Source organism: Aptenodytes patagonicus, chromosome 5 (assembly GCF_965638725.1).
Source record: "Aptenodytes patagonicus chromosome 5, bAptPat1.pri.cur, whole genome shotgun sequence".
Classification (NCBI taxonomy): Eukaryota; Metazoa; Chordata; class Aves; order Sphenisciformes; family Spheniscidae; genus Aptenodytes; species Aptenodytes patagonicus.
Genome location: NC_134953.1, coordinates 48,072,838 through 48,094,411, shown reverse-complemented (window position 1 = coordinate 48,094,411; position 21,574 = coordinate 48,072,838). Strand labels below are relative to the sequence as shown.

Below are 21,574 nucleotides of genomic sequence, written 5' to 3'. Positions count from 1 at the left end.
AAGCATGGATGTGTACACCCGAGGGCCTACCCTAACGACACTTGAAATACATATGACTTCATTTGACAAGCTTAGTTCGGTCACTGCTCTTTCTGATGTGCACTGTTATGTGGTATTGTTAGTGCAAAATGACCAGTTTTCAGAGTTTGGGGTTTTTTTAATGGTCATGTGGTGGGGACGGGAGGAGTCAGCACAATGTGTGCAAGTTTGAGTCAGTTCAGCATGATTGTCAGCTGCTGAGGGTTTTATCTGTCAATATATGTACAGGACAATCCTGCTTTCTTCCTTTTAAGGGGAGCAGGCTCAATTATAAAGTTAATTAAGATCATTGTTGGAAGGAAACGCTATGTCAAACAAGTTGTTAATATCTTTGCAGTTGTTCTCTGCAAAAATACTTGACTAAAGTGAATAGGAGTCTTACGTAGCATCTTGAAAGACATATTATTAAGTTCTGTGTGTTTTTGCCATGGAATCCGGTTGTTCTTCAAACAACTTTTCTGTTTCATCTGTCTTGCTACTTTCTTTAAGTGATGTGTGACTGCATGTTAAGTGAAGGATACCTTAGGTCTTTCTTCTCTCAGACTGGTGTTATGGATGCTTGTATTTCTGGAGCTTTTGAAGGTTAATCATTCCATGATTTGATTATCCCCCCCCCCCCCCCCCCCCCCCCCCAAGGATGAGTGTAGATATTAAAGGTTTATGCTGGAGAGCCTGTGTGTTAGAAAGCAATACTTAAAAAAAAAAAAAAAAAAAAAAAAAAAAAAAAAAGGCAAAATCACAAAAAGCATCTTATTCCTACTCTAAGAAGGTTAAAGCTGATTCACATTTAGGCAAACAGTGCAATGAGACGGTCATTCTTGATTAAAGCGCCTTATAGTTAACTTATAAGTTACTGCACTTTAGGCAGTTTTATTCCAACATAGAGTATCTGTCCAGTAAGTTAACAAAAATAGGTAGAGTGGAAAACTCTCCATCTGGAAGAGCTGTAAGTTTCAAGGAAAGTCAAAAGCATTTAAAAATCTGTCAAAATCAGTAAAAATGGAGTTTAAGAGACACTAGTTAGTTAGGTGCTATTGAAAATAATTTTGCAGAATTTCTAAATAAAACAAGTCTTTACTAAAGTGATAATATTTTAAATGACTAAGCCTGAAGAATATTTGATAACCCATTTACTTATTGTTCATCCCAATTGTTTTCTTTTGGTATCTTTTTCCAGTCTGCCTAATGAAAAACAATTACATTGATTTAATTCCATGATTCTCGCTTTCAGAATCTCAACAGATAATATTTGCATTGGAAAAAAAAACCCTGCAGACCAGTGGATTTTTTGGTAAAAGTGATTGTTTCCAGTGGTATTTCTGAAATAACGACTACAATTCTGTATGTCATTATTTGGGTAGCAACCTATTTTTGTACTGTTCAGAATTTGAACTATTTTTTCGCCTTGAGTCTCTACTCCCTCTTGCTAGGATGCATAATGAATTTAGGATATGGTGGAGTTTATAATTAATTCATAATCCCATTGAAGGTTAACAGGTAGTGTTTGTACCTTTGGCCCACGAGGCTGTGGGATCCAGAACTGTATTTTGGCTGTCAAACTGAGTGAAATACCTGGCAACTTTGGGGCATGTGGAGGTTTTGCTTTATTTTCCTGTCATCGGTAGGCAAAATGGCAAGAGATCAGCATATCTTGGCCAGTTCTTGCAGAGAAGGACTGATAGGAAATGGAGATTGTGGTATCGAAGGTTGCACATGGTGTCTTACCAGATTCATAAGGGAGTGCTGTTTTTACACACCTGGTAACAAGCTATGCTGGTAACAAGCTGCTTGTAACATAGGACCTGCTTGCTCAAGCCCTGTATTCGTGGCTGTTGCAGAAAGAAGACATTTGTTGGATATTATGCTGATACTCATATCTTTTCCTCATCCTGCAATTGTGCGTGTGGCTATCTTACACTTTCACAATGCCTTGGTGAGTCAGTGAGATTGTGTGTGGGTTCAGGAGCCAGCCTGTGAGGGGCAAGGTCAGGACCGTAATTGTAACCAGCTTGGAACTGAATTATAGCTCCTCCAGTACCGGGCATCTGCAGCTGGTTTTGGAGTCGGTTTGTGTTTGAAGGAACTTTTTAGCCTGAATATTTTTTAGTCTGCGTGGAGCTCTCCTGTTTCAGCAAGAACTGTATACGTGGGTAATGTTTGGTGCTGTATAGCTGTAAGATGATCGCCTTAAAAGAGAGTGGGCCCCTCTGAAGGTAAAACATTGCAGAGGAGTAGTAAAGATGTGAGAACTACACTAGATCAGTACCCGCACAACCTCAGAAAATAAGGGCTTGGAAGAATATACATCAGTTCAATCTTTCTACATTTGCTTTTGAAAGATGCTGTCTATCTGGTAGGAATCTATTCGCTCATCAGTTACACTTGCAGATTATCAAGACCATAATCCATTGCCTGAAAAATCAAAGTGAGGCTGATTTATTTTCTGTCTTTTAAACAGACTATAAAATGCCATTAGAGGACCAAGAAAATCTTACTGAAGCCCTGAGATGTTGGGGTCTAGCATCTTTGTTAGACTGATGGACATGTTGTTGAAGGAGATGAATGGAAGGAGCTGGAGAGCCTTTTTTGTTGTTTTGATGCACAAAACGCCGCAAAACTTCTGGTGGCTTTAATTGGTACCACATAACAGTGATCACTGTGTGCCACTGTCGAAACTTGCAAAGAGCTTTAGGAACATCTTTTAATAGCAGTACATACAGCATTCCTCTGAGCAGACAACACAAAAGCAAACATGAAAACTCTTTTGCCTTTGGGTAGCCTGGTTATGTCAGTGAAGAGATGGCCTCTTGATTAAATCCAGACTGAGTAGTTTCCTGTTAGCATGCTAACTCAGCCCACAATGTCTTATTCTGAAAGTCTGTTATTGAGTTTGTCTGCCAAGTCCTTTTTCCTTTTAAACTTACAGGCAGAATTGCTGAAATAATACAAATACAAACAATGCCTAAAAGTCTCTTAAAATGATTTCTAGCAGTTTAATGTTTTGCTGACAAAATCAGGTTTAGATTTTCAGGGTTTGGGGTTGTTTTTTTGTTTTGCTTTTTTTTTTTTTTTTAAACATTCTCCCAACATGATGTCTTGGCGAAGTTGCAGTGTTGCAATTAATGGAAAATTTTGTGCATGTATCAATCTTGGAAGCAGATTCTGCCCTTGTTTGGTACACAGTCACATCAGTGAATGAGAGGTTTTTACACACACTGAGTAGAATATGGCCTGAAGTCAATATATTGTGGAGTGGGGGAAACTGCTGGATAGAAAATTGAGAGTTAAATACAGTGGTTCAGACTTTCTTCCCTGTTTGAAAGCGGTTGTATTGTGTAACTAGTTATTTTCAAAAGTATATTTTAATTGTAAGATGAAAAGTCAGCAAGAAAACTTTTTTTTTCCCCAAACAAGTTTTGCATAGGGAAAATTTGAATGGAAGAGATATATAGCGGTGGTGACAATATATCCTTTTAGTGTTTCTGTAATGCTGTCATATATAATTATATGTACACCTTTAAGTCAGGTATAGAACAAATTATACACCTTTAAAACAGCCATGAGATCCGTGGAACAAAATTTTGCAAGTTACTCTAGTGTAATCTCATTCATTCCCTGTGAGGTTGCATTGGGGTAACAGTGGGGTTTGGTGCAGTAGTACTGTGCATTGCCTTGTCTATTTATAAAAGGCATTAATGGGTTCATGACATGAGACCAAGTTATCCAGTCTGTAATTTCAGTCTGTTTGAACAGATGTAAACCTGCGGTGCTTCCAGAAATTATCTTACATCTTGCACCCAAGCTTGTTTTCCCTGTGTCAGCCTGTGTGTTTCTGCAGCCGTGGGGTGGACAAGGTTGGGCAACTTGTCTGGGTTAAACCTGACCCCATCAAGTGAAATGAAGGGCTCTGTTTTGGCTGGACCACTTTCCCAGCCCAGTTTGCTGTAGCAGGTGGGCAGATAAGGGCCTCTGGGAATGGCTTCTTTCAATGGCTTAAACTCAATATGAAATGGTGCCATTTTGCAGTTGAGATGTGGCTGCAAGTTTCCTAGGACCTCTGCTTACCTACTGTGTCTATATTCTTTACAGTCTGTTGACAGGTCCTTGTGTCTTGATCCTGCAAGATGCTCCTGGCTCTTCCAGGGCTTCCTACAGACACAGAGGCACTTTTCTGCCAAAAAAACTGTGCCTGGGCCCACTTCTTGTTAGAAAGTCCAGAACATTGTGGGGTACTGCTATTATTCCTACTTTTTCTTTCCCTGTCTAGTCTTTTGGTTTTGTTTTTTTTCATACAGACAGCAGGTTGTATTTTAATGTAACAACAAGAGTTTGTTGGACCTCAAGCTGGGAAATGAGATGTCCTTGTGCAAGAGTAGCAGAGCTTTAGAACAATATTAAAGACATCTATATTGTATCAGAAATAGTGTGGCCAGCAGGACTAGGGAAGTGATTGTTCCCCTGTACTCAGCAATGGTGAGGCTGCACCTCGAATACTGTGTTTGGTTTTGGGCCCCTCACTACAAGACAGACATTGAGGTGCTGGAGTGTGTCCAGAGAAGGGCAATGAAGCTGGTGAAGTGTCTAGAGAACAAGTCTTATGAGGAGCGGCTGAGGGAACTGGGGTTGTTTAGCCTGGAGAAAAGGAGGCTGAGGGGAGACCTTATCGCTCTCTACAACTACCTGCAAGGAGGTTGTAGCGAGGTGGGTGTCGGTCTCTTCTCCCAAGTAGCAAGCGATAGGACAAGAGGAAATGGCCTCAAGTTGCGCCAGGGGAGGTTTAGATTGGATATTAGGAAAAATTTCTTCACCGAAAGGGTTGTCAAGCATTGGAACAGGCTGCCCAGGGAAGTGGTTGAGTCACCATCCTTGGAGGTATTTAAAAGATGTGTAGATGTGGTGCTTAGGGACATGGTTTAGTGGTGGATTTGGCAGTGCTAGGTTAACGGTTGGACTCCATGATCTTAAGGGTCTTTTCCAACCTAAATGATTCTATGATTGTTTAAAACAAAAAAGGATATCTATTATAAATAATTCAAAAGCAATGGAAGATAGTGATGTAAATATGAAGTGGGTGGGTTATCCATTCCTAATTACATTATGAATAGATTAATTTTTTTCTTTGTATTTTGTCAGTATACCAAGCCAGAGCTGGTAGTGACTGTAAGCCATCAACATGCTTCTTCATGTCCTCAGTCTAGCACAAAGGTGTTGTGTTAACATTGGAATATTGTTAGCCTTGTTGTTTCTAACTCATACCTTAGTAGGCAGTTTCTGGAGCAAAACTTCTGGTCAAAATGGCTGTGTGTCTGAACTTTGTATTCAGTCCTGGTGGTGTTTTGTCAGGATGAATTTGAGATGTGTTGTCAAGGAACCATAGAGAAACCCAAAACATGGATTGTATTGTTATTTAGGGGAGTCTTTCAATCTGTATAAATACTGACTCAATATTCAAAACTCATAAGAGATGTTAATTTATAAAATATTACTGTAAGGCTGGGAAATCTGACCTAATGATATACTGTTACTGTCTGGTATCGTGATACAGCAGAAGCTGTTACCCAGGAGGGGAAGGTTGTGATTTGGAAGAGAACCATCACAGCAGTCCCAGTTGAAAGCTTGCTGTGGGTGTGTATGTAAGGAGGAAATCTGCAGCGGAATAACGCTGCAATGAAAATGCGTTGAACTCCTTAGTTTTTATCCTGAGGTTGCAGGAGAACTGATGATGCAAAGACTAAGCTAGACTGTTGTGTGTTCATGCCCAATACAAGTTTATTTCCTGTAGTATTTTTCTACTGATATATGTAATCTAACCTAAAAAGATTTAAGATTTCACACACACACACACACAAACACACTCTTTAAATATTTCATGATGGCCTGATTCTTCCTTTGCATATAATGCCATTAATCCTAGCTAGGTACAAGGCTTGCCTTAAAATACTTTCTAAGCTCAGTAAATGTGAATAAAAGTAACTCTAGACTTCAAAAAGATATTTCATTCATTCAGATGACCTTCCAATAGTTTATTTACATAAATCATAGTGATGGGGATTTTTGGCAGGGTTTTTCTTTTCACTCGTGGTTGCAGACACTCAAACAGGCTCAACCATTTCTTTCTCTCAAGGAAAATGACTTTTTTGTTACTGGAGTTTTATTAGTGCTGGTGATATGTGATTATAGTGATTAAATGGTGCTGATGCATGTCATGTAATTGCGATCAAAGTAAACAATCAGGTGCGTCGCAGCATGATTTCCTCAAACTGAGGATGCAGTACGTCAGTAGGTTCGGTCCCCGTTAAACAGCAGCAACGGAAGGGGAACTATATGCTTCCCCATGCTGCCTCTGTAGAGTTCTGCCTTTCTTACATTAGTGGTCTGAACGTTCCTTCCCAGAGATAGCCAACTCAAAAGGTAGAGAGAAAATTTTCTGTTAGATTGCTCTTGTTGATGTTTTTTATTTATAATCCCATTTTTAAAGCTTTTTATCACACATACCTAACAAATAAGTATTTAAACTAGTCACAAAAATAATTTTCTGAACTGTCCTCTAAATAGTGGCAGAATTTAAGGGAATGTTTCTAGTTATTTCAGACGTAAAGCAGGCTGTAAGCATTAAAAACAAATGCTGTTTAAAAAACACACACACCCCCAACACCAAACCCTAGATTTGTTGACAAATATCATGCCAAACGGAAACTGTAAGAGAAAATTGAAATGTTATAATGGCACGTTTGCAAGATGGCTTTGACACCCTCCTTGCAAAAGTATCATGACATGTTTCGCATCCAAATGTGTTCATGACCTTAGGCATGTGTGGCAACCCAAAGTTGGTATTTTCAGCAAGGGAATCACAAGTGCTGATGCTAATGTTGTGGTCAGCTTTCATGTTTATTCAGAAGTTAAGTGAGACACTGAGTTACCACTATTGTTCCCTCCAGTAGTAGTATTCTTTGTGGGATAATGGATTTTCTTTTAGATAATAATATATGATGGGATCATAAGATAACTTGATAGCAGTCAGACTATAAAATATTTTGTGGAGCATATCAGAGAAATATCTTAAAGATAAACTGACGAAAAACCTCCGTTATTTGATACAGCATTTGGTGTTTGGAGAGCTAAAATTGACAAAATCGTTTAGTAACTAAAGATGGACTATTCTTGTGAAAAGATGGAATTTAATCTGTGTTTCATTGTGAAAGCTGTGTCAGGGATCTGACTTCTGTCTGATTTTTATGCTTTGTTTTTGTTTCAACTTCGTAGGCTGAAGGGGACCAGTTACCTCCAGAACATACTGTCAGCCAGTATGAAACATGCAAGATCAGGACAATAAAAGCTGGAACTTTGGAGAAACTTGTGGAGAACCTTCTGACAGCTTTTGGGGATAATGATTTTACCTACATCAGTATCTTTCTCTCAACATACAGGGCCTTTGCTTCTACTAAGGAAGTACTGGAACTTCTCCTTGACAGGTAAGAGCCAGTATATAATGGAAACTGAGCCATCATTTACATAATAGGGGGATGTTGTCAGGAATTTCTTCCATTACTTTTAGTGGACATGGACTTAATAAGCCGCTGGACAGATGTCAAGAATACTGCAAAATTCAGAATTTCAGCATAAACATAGAATGTCTAAATGCATGCTGCCCACGTCCCAACTCTCGTTAAAGCATAGTCACCAGGTAGGGAAAGTGCGCCATGTCTGACTGCTAAGGAACCAAACTGGGACCGCCACAAGAAAATTAATGTAGCTTTCCCCCCAAAAAAAGAACAGAATGTGTGGGCTGCAAAGTCATACCTAGAATAAATTCCTATGTTTTGCTGCATACTGATATTTTCAGACCTAACTCTCCTGTTTGGGGACTGCTGATTTGAAACAGGGGTTGTACAAACATAAGAAAGAATTCACTATCCCCTTCTATTACTTCATATGAACATGCAGTCATAAATTTTTGCAGGCAGCACAAGAACCGCTTAATGTTATAAAAATAGCTTTTACAGTAAGACTGTTAAATCACATCTGCTACATCTGTATAAATGCTTAGAACACACAACATTAGTTTTCTCACCCTGAATTCTAACTGAGATATGACTGGGTCAGAGGTGATCTTATTTTGGGAGTATCATATTTATTGCATTTTTAAAATCAAGTGATGTACAGAAACAGTTATTCTGGCATATAGTAATTAGAACAGAGGAGTAGCGTAAGAACTCCTAGGTTTTAATTTTGGCTCTCCCACTAGGTAGATAAAGAACAAGGCATCGATAAGTTATCTGTGCTTTGCTTTTGTATCTCAAAAGGAGTATAATACTACTTGCTTTGTAGGAATGTTATGTGGCTTAATTAATAGCGATGTTGAAATGCCTAGCTGCCAGGCCTGCTGTGATTGTAATAATAGCTGTGGTTGCTCAAGTGCAGTAACTTCACAGCCAGGTAAGAAGTCAGGTGAGGAAAGAGCAGCCATCCTGGGGAGCAGACTGTACAGTTAGATTTACTACTGTGATCTTCACCTCTCAGTCCATACCAGTACTGACGCAGAACATGAGGAGCAATAAAAATTGACAGTGCGTATATACAAGAATATAAAAATGTTGAGGAATTCCTTCTTTTGAATGGGTAATTCTTTCTATACCCTCAGTTTTGGATTCTATGTTTTGGACATATGCATCTTTGAAGAATAAAATATGAAAGGACACCAAGTTTGTGTGGATTCTAGTAACTTTAAAGAGGAGCTGACTTGCCAAGTTGACAGTATGTCATGAGAATCTCTTGCTTACTAAGCATGTAAATTGCCAAAGAGCCACAAATTTATAGGAGAAACCAATAGTTTTATGCATATACATTATCACTTTCAGCCAGTAATGTTTCATGTATGATTTATTTTACTTACTTTTATAAAGATACATTTTTTTTTAACAGAAAAAGTTGGAATAAATAAAATAGTAGCCTTTGCAAGGATGCTTTGCCCAAAATGGCTATTTTAAATATCATTACCCTAACAGTGCAGTTTTTGTTGCTCTGTATTGGTGGGTCGCCAGACTGCTCTTTTGGGCTTCTTATGTATGAACTGACATGTATCTGGGGAAATTTTCTTTCTGTGATCAATGAGAACTTGCAAGTAGCTCAAATAATGTGAATCAGTCAGTCAAAGGTGGCTCTAAGCCCGATGATACACACCTTGCTTTTCAATTAAAGGCTCTTAAGTTGTCTTAGGACAACTTATTTTGTCTTAAAGTACATTCATATATCCTGTTTAAATGCCCAGAAAGCATCTTTATGTGCATTCCCTGCCCAGTTCAACATAGTTTTGATTTTTAGTAGTTTCCATTCTTATTTCTCTCTTACTGAGGTACTTCAGTAATGCAAATAAATGTCCCAACTGAGACTGTGACCTCATTTTACAAATCACTGTACAAACATGCCTAGAATTGTTTGCAACAGCCCCTACCCTGAAGACCCTCTACTGTTGACAGATGATAAAGAAAAGCAGAGGAATAGACTATGATGCAGATACTTAGGAGGAGCGTACTGAGGCAAAGAGAGAGTAAGGGTTTAACTCACAGTGACAGTTTTGGAATTCAATCTGGGTTTTCACACCTCTGTATTTTTACACATCCATATCTGGTTGTTTTTTGCTGTCCTCAGGAGGTAGAAGACTGTTATGCCAAGAGTAATTCATATATTGCACTTATTTAATTTGTATAATTATAAAAGATCCCGTGTATCTGACAAGCAAGTTTAGAACCTACTATCAAATCTGTTAAGCTGGGTGATCATCAAAATGATGTTTTTGAAGAAAAGTTCTTGGTGCTGGGAGGCTGCCTAGGGGCCTTGGTGGTGGGCTGGCTCTTTGGTCAGTGCAAAGGCCCTGGGCAGGACTAGGAAAGGGGTCTTGTAGCTGTTGGGTTGTTTTGTCCTCCTGTGCGCTTCTGCGCAGAGGACTTTGCGTGTATAACCCTTGTATGGGACAGGTGATTATTTCATGTACAAGTGTCTGGATCTTTTCCTCTTGGTCACCTGACCTGGCTGTATTCAATGGGTGCTCCAGGTGGTTCTGCCCAAGAAGCCAAGCTGTGGGTGCTGCTGGAAGTCTGGATGAACTGAGGCATGGGAAGGCACATTCAGCTGTGGTTTCCCTGCTCGTGCTTTTCCCCTTTTGCACTTAATCGGGGATATTGCTCTCCAGAATTGTCAATTCAGCCTTTCAATGACTACTGACATAATTAAATCTCTCTATACTTGAGGACTGAAGCAATTTAAACATGGGGTTAGGGCCAAAGGGGTAATCCATTGACACAGCAGTCCATCCTACAGTTGATTAGCCTTGTTATGGTTTTGATCGTTTTGTGGTGTTTCATCACTAGCCATTAAAATGTTCAAACTCTGTTAGGCTGCACTGTTATAAGGATAATGAAAAAGTCTTCTGGGAATCTTGCTTTTGCACTGAAGTTTGCAGCGTCCTCTAGATAAACGGTTCTGTTTTCTTCCCATATTTTCCCCTAGCAAAAAGGATCATAGCAACCTAAAAATAGAAACATACAAAATTAGTGAAACATTGAAGTTATAAAGTCAGATACTCAAAGATCAGGAATTTGAGAGGGGGAAGAACTCAAGATCTTTATGAAGTTCATCATCATGGGCTTTAGTTTCTATTTCTGTATTGTTTTCTTTAATGTAGCTATTAGTGATAGGATTTTAAAAACAGCCCGAAGAAAGTAACTACTCGTTCTCTGAAAATCATTGGTCATGAGACACCTAAACTCTTTGGGCTCCTGTGAAAATGCCAGCTCCGTGCAGTAAAGGTTTCTGTAAATTATATAGCTGGTGCAATTTAGCTCAGCTAACTCTGCAATTAAGTTCTTAATATTTTCATATCTGGGAACTTAATCTGTAATATTACAATTGGATTGCAGCACAAAAGAAGTGGCAAATCTGACTTATGAGTCTTTCTTACATTTTATCAGGAGTGTATCAGAGGAGAGAAAACCAGCCTTGATTGGGGAAAAAAAGTTGAGCAGACAGGACTAACTCGGCTTTGAAATGTGTGCATAGCCAGTTTATAAGGGATTTCATTTGAGCATTCAAGCAGGAATGAACAGGAAAATAGGTGTCCTCTTCTAAAGATGATGTGCTTGTTATTCACTGCATCGTTGGCTCCTGATTGAGGGGAAGGGTCTTGGGCCAGACTTGTGCACTGCTGTGTCCTTGTTGTCTTGAAGAGATTGACCTCCTCTCACGTTGGTTTTTGGTAATGTGCTGGCATGGTAAAAGCCCTGCTTTAAGGAAGGACATCCTCTTGTGGTTGGCTTTGAGGGTAGGAAGGGAGAATAAGGGAAGTTCGGATATTGCAGTTTTGCTTCAAACAAATAGGCTAAATGATATTTATAGCCACATCTCAGCTAAGTTTGGGTAGTCCAGTTGTTTAGAGCAGCAGCAAGTCAGGAGCATACATGACTCTAAGGAGGTCGGCCCTGCCCTCCTCCTCTGATGCTGCTTTAAAGAAGTGAAAATGTCAGAAGAGGGCAAGAAAGCACAGGGCAAAAGTCTCCATAGAACAGAACTTTCTTTTCTGAGCCCAGTTCTGATCTTACTGGCTTGTGTACCTCTCAGAGCAAGTTATAACATCTCCTTCAGAGGAAGGGCACGTAGGCTGCCTGACCTTGTCAACATTATCCCCAGCCTTTTATAATAAATGATAGAAGCCACAGGAAATCCTAGGAGGTCACCACTTCCTTCCCCTCTCACAAATCTTAGGAGTGTAGTGTTTAAGAATCCATGGATGTTTCTCTTGGCTTTTCAAATATCATGGATAATCTAGAATTTTATGGCTTGGGACAAAATATAGATGAAACTTAAGCTATAAAAGTTAGAATGATTTACAGGCGGCTGTGGAATATGGACTTGTGAAGAAAAGCAGAAGTTCTAAGGAAAAATAAAAAAAGAAATGGATAGTAATTGAATTTAACCAGCTTAGTTTTCATCTCTACATTAGTGTAGAATAAGTAGCAGAGAGTCTGCATTTTTGCAACTTTCTTGTTAGTGATACTTGTTAATAATAACAGTACGGAGACTAAAGTGGGTGTCAGTGCATAATCTGTGTTTTATAAGTACTTGTATTTTGTTTTCCAGTGAAATAAAAAAGTAATGAAAAGGGCAATCTCTTAAACAAAAACAAAAAACAAGTAAGATTTTGGCATTAGTTGTCAATTTTAGTTTCATGTGAAGAGCTTGAGCCCTGTTTCTTACTCTTAGTGATAGAGCAGGACTGTGGGGTAAAGGAACAATTGTGAATGGCAATGCTGAGCTCTTGTTGTTTGGTCCAAGGGAGAACAGTGATGTGGCCAGATCAAAAAAGGCCCTTCCAACTTTTTACAGGTGAGCAGCTCCTTGACATAGAGTAGGAGGGAACAGCATCTGAATCTCCCAGTTGTAGGACATATTTTTTTTGTAGAAACGTACACATTGACAAACTTCCTCCAAAATTTATGTGTGGAAGCTGGATCACCCTCAAGTCCAGTGTATTCAGTTTGTTGGATTTGCTGTGGATACACCCCTCACTGTGAGTGCTGCAGAATTGTCTGATGTATGCATTAGAAATACACAAATCCAGATTAGACAAGAGAGTCCTGGGACTCTTGGAAAAGTGTCCTGGGAAATCTGGATGTATTGTATCCTAAGTGTGTGGGGATACCTGTTGGTCATTTGATGTTGTCTGCAGAGTATCCTGTCCAAACACTGCAAGCATTGACTGAATTTGGGGCATGAAATATTTATTCTGTCCAGAAAAGGTGAGATGCTTTTCCCTGAGTGACAGAGGCAAATAAAAAAGCAGATGCTGTACTTAAGAGAAACTGAAGTGTTAGGGCAGAAAAAAAATGAACTTTTAAAAGGTTTTAATAATTCAGAATAATGTGTGCTTTTGTTAAATCAGTCTGCACTGCGGTGAGGTTTTGTGAAATCTTCTGGGCAAAACCTTTTCCCAGCTTGGGCCTTACTCTGTTAAAATAAGCTGTGATCTGCCCTGTGAACGTGTCAGGCCTTGCAGCCATCGGTAGCTCCTAGGAGGCCTTTCTGGTCTGCATGCTGTAATCTTCATTTCCTGCATGGCTGCGGAGGAGTTGGTAGTTTTCTCTCTCCCAGTGGGGTAGGATGGACTAAAGGGACATGCATGTTGCTTACACTGCCTTTACTCCTCTTCATGTGATGTCGGAAAGTGGGAGGAAGTCTTCCCAAAGCCAAATACACATGGCTTCGGTTATGTCACAGCAGGAATCGCATGGTTGCACGGTGCTAGTCCTTGTGGTGTTTTTGACTCCCACAGCCCAGACTGGTATTGTCATCACAGAAATGCATAAACCAATGGGGCAGAGAGGAATGTTTCTAAAGGTGGTTTCTGCTCTACAATACATCCAGTGCAGTGAGTGGAGTCACACAAAGTGTCGAACAAGGCATATGAAAAGGTTGATGAAATTGTTAATGTACAGTTCAGACTATTTTAAGACCAATGCAGTTCCCCATGGTTCAGTCAGAAGATACTCATTGGATTTTTAGCTATGCTACTTATTGTAATAGACTTTAAATTGGGCCCTTTGATAACTTATGTCTTTAGTAAAATCAGAGATGTGCTATTTGCTCTCTGAGTAACTTTTTCAGACTTCTTGGAGATTGTGAATAAATATGTTCTTTTTGGGGTTTGTTTTGTTTTGTTTTTTTCTTCCAGGACTTCAAATTAAGCTTTTGCTTTTTATTAAATTATGAAGACTGGAGCCCTATTCATTCTTTTGGCTGGATTCAGCCTATAAAGGTTTTCTTTTAACATAGAAGTCAAACTGAACAAAATCTTGGGCATAAGCTGGTATGTTGAAAACTGAGTATTTTCAAAGCTATTTAAGAGTAATTGGACATCCGTGTCCCTTTAGTATTCATGGAAGTTTGGCATCTAAATGCAGCAGACAGCTTTGAAAACCTGCCAAGTCTTTAACACTGTACATTCTGATATTTTCTCTTTGTTTGGTAGGAGTGGGTAGGGAGATTTAAAAGAAAAAAATCTTATTGGCATTTTGATGTGAAAACCCTTGATGGAAGTTCCTGGAGAGAGGAAAGGGAGACCAGCTCCTCCTGCCCCTGAGTGTGGGGATACAGCATGATGCCTCCACAGAGATCCTTCTATATCCCCAGTGTCGCTGGGTGTGCTGTGGAATTAAATGCTCACAAGTGTGATGGAAGCCAAAGATGTTTAGCTGTTAGATGAGAGCAGAACCGGGCCAAGTGCCTCTCTTACGTATTTTATTTTGTCCTGGTAATCGTGTTCCTTGCAACAGCGCTCAAAAGCAGGGCCATGCTGTGCTTGGCACAGTCACATATAAAGTAGCAACCCGTCCCTATCTCAAGGAGTTTACAGAGAAGGGAATGGATACTGTTTGATGAGAGAGCCAGAGTTGGATAATGACAGCAAATAACAAGTTAGTTTTACATTTTCAGTTCATTTCTTCTGCTGGAGGATGGCTCGATAGAGGGTAAATGGAGAAGAAAATAAAGGCAGAGAAGGGGACATTGAAGGAATGGGTCCTTCATAGCAGACTATGCTTTTAGGACAGTAGCTTTATATAGTATTTGGTTCACTGTTGTTGCTGCAGCATCTATTCTTTCTGCTGTTGTTTTCCTGTATACCAGGTGGTTCGTCTACTCAACTGAAGAAGCAACTTCATTTCCATGATTCTGTGTGTGTATAATTCAAAACACCTTACAATTCTTGCTGAGTATCTGTGCTTCTAGTCACTTCTTTTGATGCTTATAAGCCTTATTTAGGGATTTGTCTGGGGCTTTTGCAGAGATCCACCTTTTCTTATTATTTCTGAGTAATTCAAAGACTATTTTCCTCCCTCTTCTTCCCTTTCCTTCTTAACAGAGATGCAGGGGTGCATTTTCTACTCTATTTTTCAGTATTTAAATATTCAGTACTACCCATTACATTCTGGTCTCATTTGCTTAGTCAGTCCCTTTGAGTGGAGTCTATAACTTTCCAAACGCCAAGCAAGGCTGAAAAGTTCTGTGGGCTACAGGATCCTTTTGTTTCTCATGTCTCTTTTTGTATGCAAAGCATTCATACAAGGCTGGGTAGTGAATGGCTCTTTGTTCAGGAGCTGGTGAGAACAGAGCAGTGGAAGTCTGCAGAAATGCTGTTCTTTACATCAGATGTATCATTAACTCCTCCTAACCCGTATTTAATGGCCTGTTGTTCGTGCAGAGCTCTTGCGTTGAGAGATAGGCAGAGGTTTACATCTGGCAGTATAACAAAGAGTTATATACTCCTCCAATTTTGTACAGAAAATTGCCTGCTCTTTATTACAGTGTTATGGATTTATATTCTAAAACTCAGCATGTATCTCTCTAGTGGGACTTAAATGCAAATGTCTAATGTTCTGCAAATACATATTTTATATTTCATACAATACTAGGACAATGACATTGTAAATTTTGCTCTAAGAATTAATGGCAAGTTTTGAAAAATGAATATAAAAAATTAATTTTTATTCAAAACAAAAGCTTTCTTTGCATATTTCTCCCAGCAGGGGGGAAAATGTCTTTTGTCTATTGGCTAAGATGTATTTTAGTCAACTTACCTAGCAGATGGCAGTGGAGAGTGAAATCCTCTCCCTTTAGCAACAGGACAGGAGCAGCCGTCATAGTGTGTAATGTACATTATATCAAAAGCATGTCTTGATTCTGTCCTGCGCAATCTCCACTGAGAAGGCATCAGCATAGTTCTCTAAATATCCTCCTACACTCTTTTTGTATCTTTTTGGTAAGATGATATGTTACCCAGTGTTATTTGGAAATGCAGGACAGTCTACAGGTCTGCAAGAGCAAATACTGAAACCAGCAGAGTTAAATCCAATAAAAATAGGTTAAACTTTACATTTCAGCTTAGCAAAGTAATGGAATTCACCGAGGTGTTTGGCAGTATTCTTCTTAAGGCTTCTCTGATTTATTCCATCCTTGCAGTAAAGTGATGGAAAGTACCTCAAATAGTTAATTGCATTCACTTTGAATTGCAAATGATAGTAGTGAGCATTTAGGGTATGACTGAGAGCGGAGAGTGGCCAGGTAGGATTAAGTGGTAAATTTGGGCATAGCCGAGAGTCAAGAAAGAAGGTATCTACTAAATTTTACAGCTTCAGTAGTGCTGATCCCAATAAAAGGAGCATGGGCAGGGTGTGAAATTGCTTGGGAGAATACAGGAGAAAGCACAGAGGCCATTGATGCACCAAAAATTTCAGAGCAAGATTGACAGCCATTCTTGTACTAAGCAGTGGTTCCTCTGTGAATGCTCCTGTTGTGATTCACTGTGACCACCGAGGGATCGAGGTGTTATTCAGCATGTTTTAGAAGTGGATTTTTACCCCGTTGTCAGTTTAGCTAAGCATATTTTTCTTTAGATGTTTGGATTAGCTATGTGAAATTGCAATGGCAAAATGGGTTATCCTGTATGTACCTCAGTCTCTAAGGACCCTTTCCGTTTTTAAGAAGCCCTTAAAACCTACTGTCATACTTCTGCTGTCTTATAGGACAAGTAAGATTGTTTCAGGGTAACTGAGAAGATTTTGGGCCCTTTAAAACCATAAGTTTGCAAGTTTTTATGCATGTGTTGTGCCTTATTTTTCTGGACAGAAAAAATGCTGAGATTTCCGAAGTCTTTACCACTGATGTGGGAACTCAAGTTGAATGAGAGACAGTGTATTGGTCAGACTAAGCTACTGGGGTCAAGCAGTCATGATTTTGTTCTCAGCTTTGTCACAGATATGCAGTAACAACTGGAGCAAATAATTTTTTGTTATGTCTACCTGCAATGTAGTTGGAGATGCACGATCTGGTTTTAAGTGAGCTGTTTCAGATAATGCAAGTGGTCTTACCGCAGTACTCTCAAGGCTAAGTAAGCCCAAGCTGACCTCCTTATGACTGTGGGTATGCCGCTCCTATCAGAGCGATTACTTGTTTGCCTTTATTAGTTTGGGTTTACTTTGCAGTGCACTGGAAACGTATGCAAACCCTTGATCTCTGTCTGCCTCAGCTTCCCCATCCACAGTGGAATTGTCCGACATTAAGCCCTTGTCATAAGACTGTTGAAACTTCAGTTCTTATTTTAAAGTATTGTGGAGTTCTGAGATTGTGAGCCATGGTAGGGCAGAATATCAATGAGGGTGGTGCTAAAACATGTTCTTTACAATCTAGCAGATCTGCTGGTGAGAGCGAGCTTGAATTCAGTCTCACTGGTCGACTTTCTGTACAGATCTGGGATTCTTACATATGAAGCCTCAGACTGATACTTTAGAGGAGCATGAAACTACCACCTCTTATTTTTATCCTTTGAAATATTTTGGATGAATTTTTTACAGTTCTGACATGAACCTTCTGGACACAAACCAACAGCCCACTATATTTTCTCATCTGATGTTACTAGGATGTTGTAGCACAAACACTTAAAGATGCACTTTTTCTCCTAACTATTCAGATTAATTGCAGGTGCCTGACACAATTAGTTGAGCACAGAATGTGTAAAATCAGCTTGCTTTATTCTGGACTGTGAGTAATTGTCCGTCTTCATTAAAGCTGCCTGTAAGGAACCATGAAATTCTTTATGGAGCTGTATATCTGAAACAATAGGCACTCCCATTGAAAATGAAGTGCATAATCCTGCCTTCAAGGCACACGCGCTGCCTATGTAGGTAAGAGATTTTGCTTTGCGCTGTTGGAGTTGTGCCCATGGTTTCTTCTTTCCCAGTGGCATTTTCACAGCGCCACAGGCCATTCCCACTTGTGACAACTGTGTCAGTAGTTTTGGCACAAGTGGGCACTTGCCACCTGGAAAACTTTGTGTGAAGTCACACTTGGAGTTAGAAGGAATGACAAATACCAGAGAAACAGAAGCTGCATTGCAGAAAGTGGTTGTGTTACAGCCTCATTGCACACTGGAATATTGCTCTGGGAAAGGATGGAGTGAACACAGGCAGAAAGGGTCTTGGAGCTGTGAGCAAAGAAACTGTTTTGGTTGACTCCTCCTGTGTGCAGGCTGCTTCATGTAAATTAACAAATTAGGTTGGAAGATACTGGCTGTCTCTTTAGGAATTTTTTCCTTCCAAATGAAATAATCTCCAAGCTCCTTAATTTTGCCCAACTGTTAGATTCCATATTTGTAGTTTGAACTAGAAACACTTTTTAGTTGTTTATGATAATTGTATATGAATTATACTATTTGGGATTTTGCTTTTATTCAATAGAGGTTCCTCTAAACACCTATCTCATTTTTTTCAGATATGGAAACCTGGAGACCTCAAACTGTGAAGAAGTTGGAAGCCAGAATTCCTCCGAATCCAAAACAGTACTCAGGATGTAAGTGTGGTTTTGCACTGTACAGCAAGCCCTAGTCGGGATTTGGTATTGGAGGAGGATGTGGGCAGCATAGCTGTTGTTTCCTTTGAAAATTCACAGCACTGTTTGCTTACTTAAACAAGCTTGTGTAAAGGCCAAATATCAACTGTCTCGTAACATATCCAATACTATAACCCAGAGATCTTTCCGTCAGGGAAATTGTCTCAGAATTAAACATGAGATGAACACATTTAGGACAACATTTTGTTGATTAAACAAACAAGGAGTGTTTGTTTCCCCTGCCTTATCTATAGCAGTAAATGATTATTGCTTATGACTGATTTTGTTGTGCATTACAACAGTGTCTGCAGACCAAAGCTGAGGTTGTTTTAGGCAATGTGTGTATGCATGTATCTTTTCCATTAGTGCCTCTATGATTTACAGTGTTGCTTTTAGAGTGAAATTTAAATTCTGAAGTCATTCTAATTTGAAGAAAAACAGCAAAATTGTTTTGAAATGCAGTTTAAATGGGGAAAAAAGTGGTTTGGTTATCCTCCTAGCATCATATGAAACTGCATTTTATCTTTAGACTTTGGGTGTAAAATGGGCCTTAGGTCATCAGCATTTGTACTTTGACATCCGTATGATCTGTGGTTTGCATGCATCGTGGCAGTAAAAAGGAACTGCATCGTTATATTTGATTACAGTATGTGGTGATGCTTGATTCTTGTCAGCATTACTGAAGATTGTTTTTCTATGAGTTTATCTCAGCTTCCACCAGTTAAGAAAACCATAAATTTTTTTATCAGTGCACTGATTTCTCAAGGTGTAACTGAAGAAGCAGCCTTTAGTTTCCTTTTGTTTTGAGATGGAAGAAAAATGTTGAACTTTTCTATCATGAGATACATCCAATCAAGACAGAGAAATACACTGCAGTATTTTCATTCCTGGGATTCAGGCAGACTGTTGATCAAATCACATTCTATTCTACAACATTGGGTCTGCCCTTCCCACTGCTCACCTCCATGCTTTTCTGATGGCCTGTGTGTTGGGATAGGGGGGTTTCAAGTCTGGCTTAAAATGGTTCAAATATCCCCATCCAGAAATGTGCCATTAACATAGTGAACACCTTCCTGTCCTCCATTGTCTGAATGGAGTGGTTAGACAGTGGGGTCGCTTTGCCTTCTGTCATCCATGCAGAAACTGTTTTGTTTAACCACCAGAGATAAATTGGTAAAAGCTCCTTGGCTGCGAGCGTTTCAATAGCTGTCTCTGAAAACACGATGAATTATGCTTGCTTGACTGCAGAAGAAATGTAGAGCTTAATTAACGTCTGTAAATGATACAGGATTCTCAAAGGCTTTAGTTAGAAACAAAATGTTACCGCTTGTTAATTTTATTTTTTTTTTAGCACTTAGCAAGGACAGAAAGCTACAAGCTCTGATGATTTGGACTGTTCCTCTTGCCCCATGAGACTCATCATGGGAGCTCAATTCTCCGGGATGGCATAACAGAGAGCTATCAATGTTTTTCTCCCACTTTGCCATGAGAACTCACCAAAGAACAACTGGTAGTTAAAACTTGGTCACAAGCACCAAGAAGGCAATATCATGTAGTGGGTAGAGGAGATAATAGGCAGGCAGCGGGTTCCCACACTCCCATCCAAAATGAGCTCTAGGGTCTCTTCCAGCTTTGGGCAGACCATTTGACCTCCCCCTATCTCAGTCAGTCCAGCCATAAAATATAAGCTAAAGCAGTACCCTTCCTGCAAAATAGATTAAGGATTTATATTGGGGATGAGGAAGATAATTTCACCAGTATAAATCATGTCGGGATTAATCCCCCTCCTGCCTTTTCATGGACCCAAAGGAGCTTGATTGAGATGGAGAAAAAAGGGGTGAAAGTAATCTTGATGTTAGCGTCACTCAGGCTTTGGGCAAAATGCATCAATTTTTTGTTATGCCTAGAGGTGAACGTGCAAGTGAAACAGCATTTAGTTAGGAGCATGTTTGTTTTATTTATTTTTTTAAATGGAATTGTTTTCCTACTGACATACATGTAGTTTATCATCTATCCCCTGCCTAGTTGCTTCCTGCTGCCTCAATGCTGTCTTCCCTCTTGGCATGTAATCGTCATGTAATGGCTTTGCACAGCCAGGGACTGAGAAGTGGATGGAGTCTGTGGTTTTATTCCTGTGGTAGCACAACTTCTGATGACATTATCTGACATAATTTTCATGGATATAGTCGGCACAGCTTATTTTGATCCTTTGGTCCTTGTAAGATACCTTTTATGTCTGAATTTCATACTGTTACCCAACTACTTATTTATAGAAAGCTCAGCAATGAAGTTGTCAACAAAGTAATTTTTCAGGTATACGTGTTTTAACAGATCCTGTATAAATGTGAATTCACTTTCCTGCCTTAAAAATTTCCATTGCTCTCAGTTGCTCTGGCTACTTCTCTTTTAGATATGATTAATGGTATCTAGAAAAGAGGTTGGCTTTGTAGTCTTGTTGTGAAACACGTAGTTCTAGTAGTTCAGGTTTTCTCGTCTGGGATAATTCCAATATAATTGCATTTACACTCTCTTCTCATAGAACAGAAACATGATATAATTGTGCTCTCAGTTTTGTATGACTTGGAGAAATAAGAGGAAGAAGCAGTAGAGCCATGTTACTTCTTGCCATTAACTCTGTATTTCTCAGAGGAAAAATATCTTGTGGGGAAGCCCATGGTCTGTGGCCAGAGATCTTATGCATTCGTCAGACTCATGTGATAGTTCAGAAGCTGTAAAAATCCATTTGGGGCATTAGAAATGGGGATGCAATTTAAAGCATTGCCACTGGTTTGACACAAAAAACCAATACAGAAGTTAAACATAACTGCAGGAGAAGAATTTATGGCTCTTTACATGTCTCATGGAGCTTTAAAGAAGAGAGGGTTTTTGCACAATCTTAGGTATGTATGGGAGGAATATTATGTTGTATGTGGTGTACTGTAAGCCCACAGGTTAGTTATTTCTATGTTGAAATTCTCTGTGCTTTTTGCACTTGTTGTATAGAGCTGTGACATGATTTGAGAAGGAAAATGCCTTATGTGTGTATATATATATATTTTTAAAATTATTTTAGCATTCCACCCAGTGTTCAAGTAGCTCAGGA

At 39.4% G+C, this 21,574-nt stretch overlaps 1 protein-coding gene across 1 annotated transcript in view; it reads left to right on the top strand.

Moving 5' to 3' along the window:
* RGL1 (ral guanine nucleotide dissociation stimulator like 1) overlaps positions 1-21,574 on the top strand; it is an 83,754-nt gene that overhangs the window by 22,861 nt on the left and 39,319 nt on the right. The window contains exons 3-4 of the mRNA XM_076339586.1: positions 7,303-7,511; positions 18,355-18,432. Coding sequence (XP_076195701.1) covers positions 7,303-7,511; positions 18,355-18,432 — 287 coding nt within the window. The remainder of the gene's footprint in view (positions 1-7,302; positions 7,512-18,354; positions 18,433-21,574) is intronic.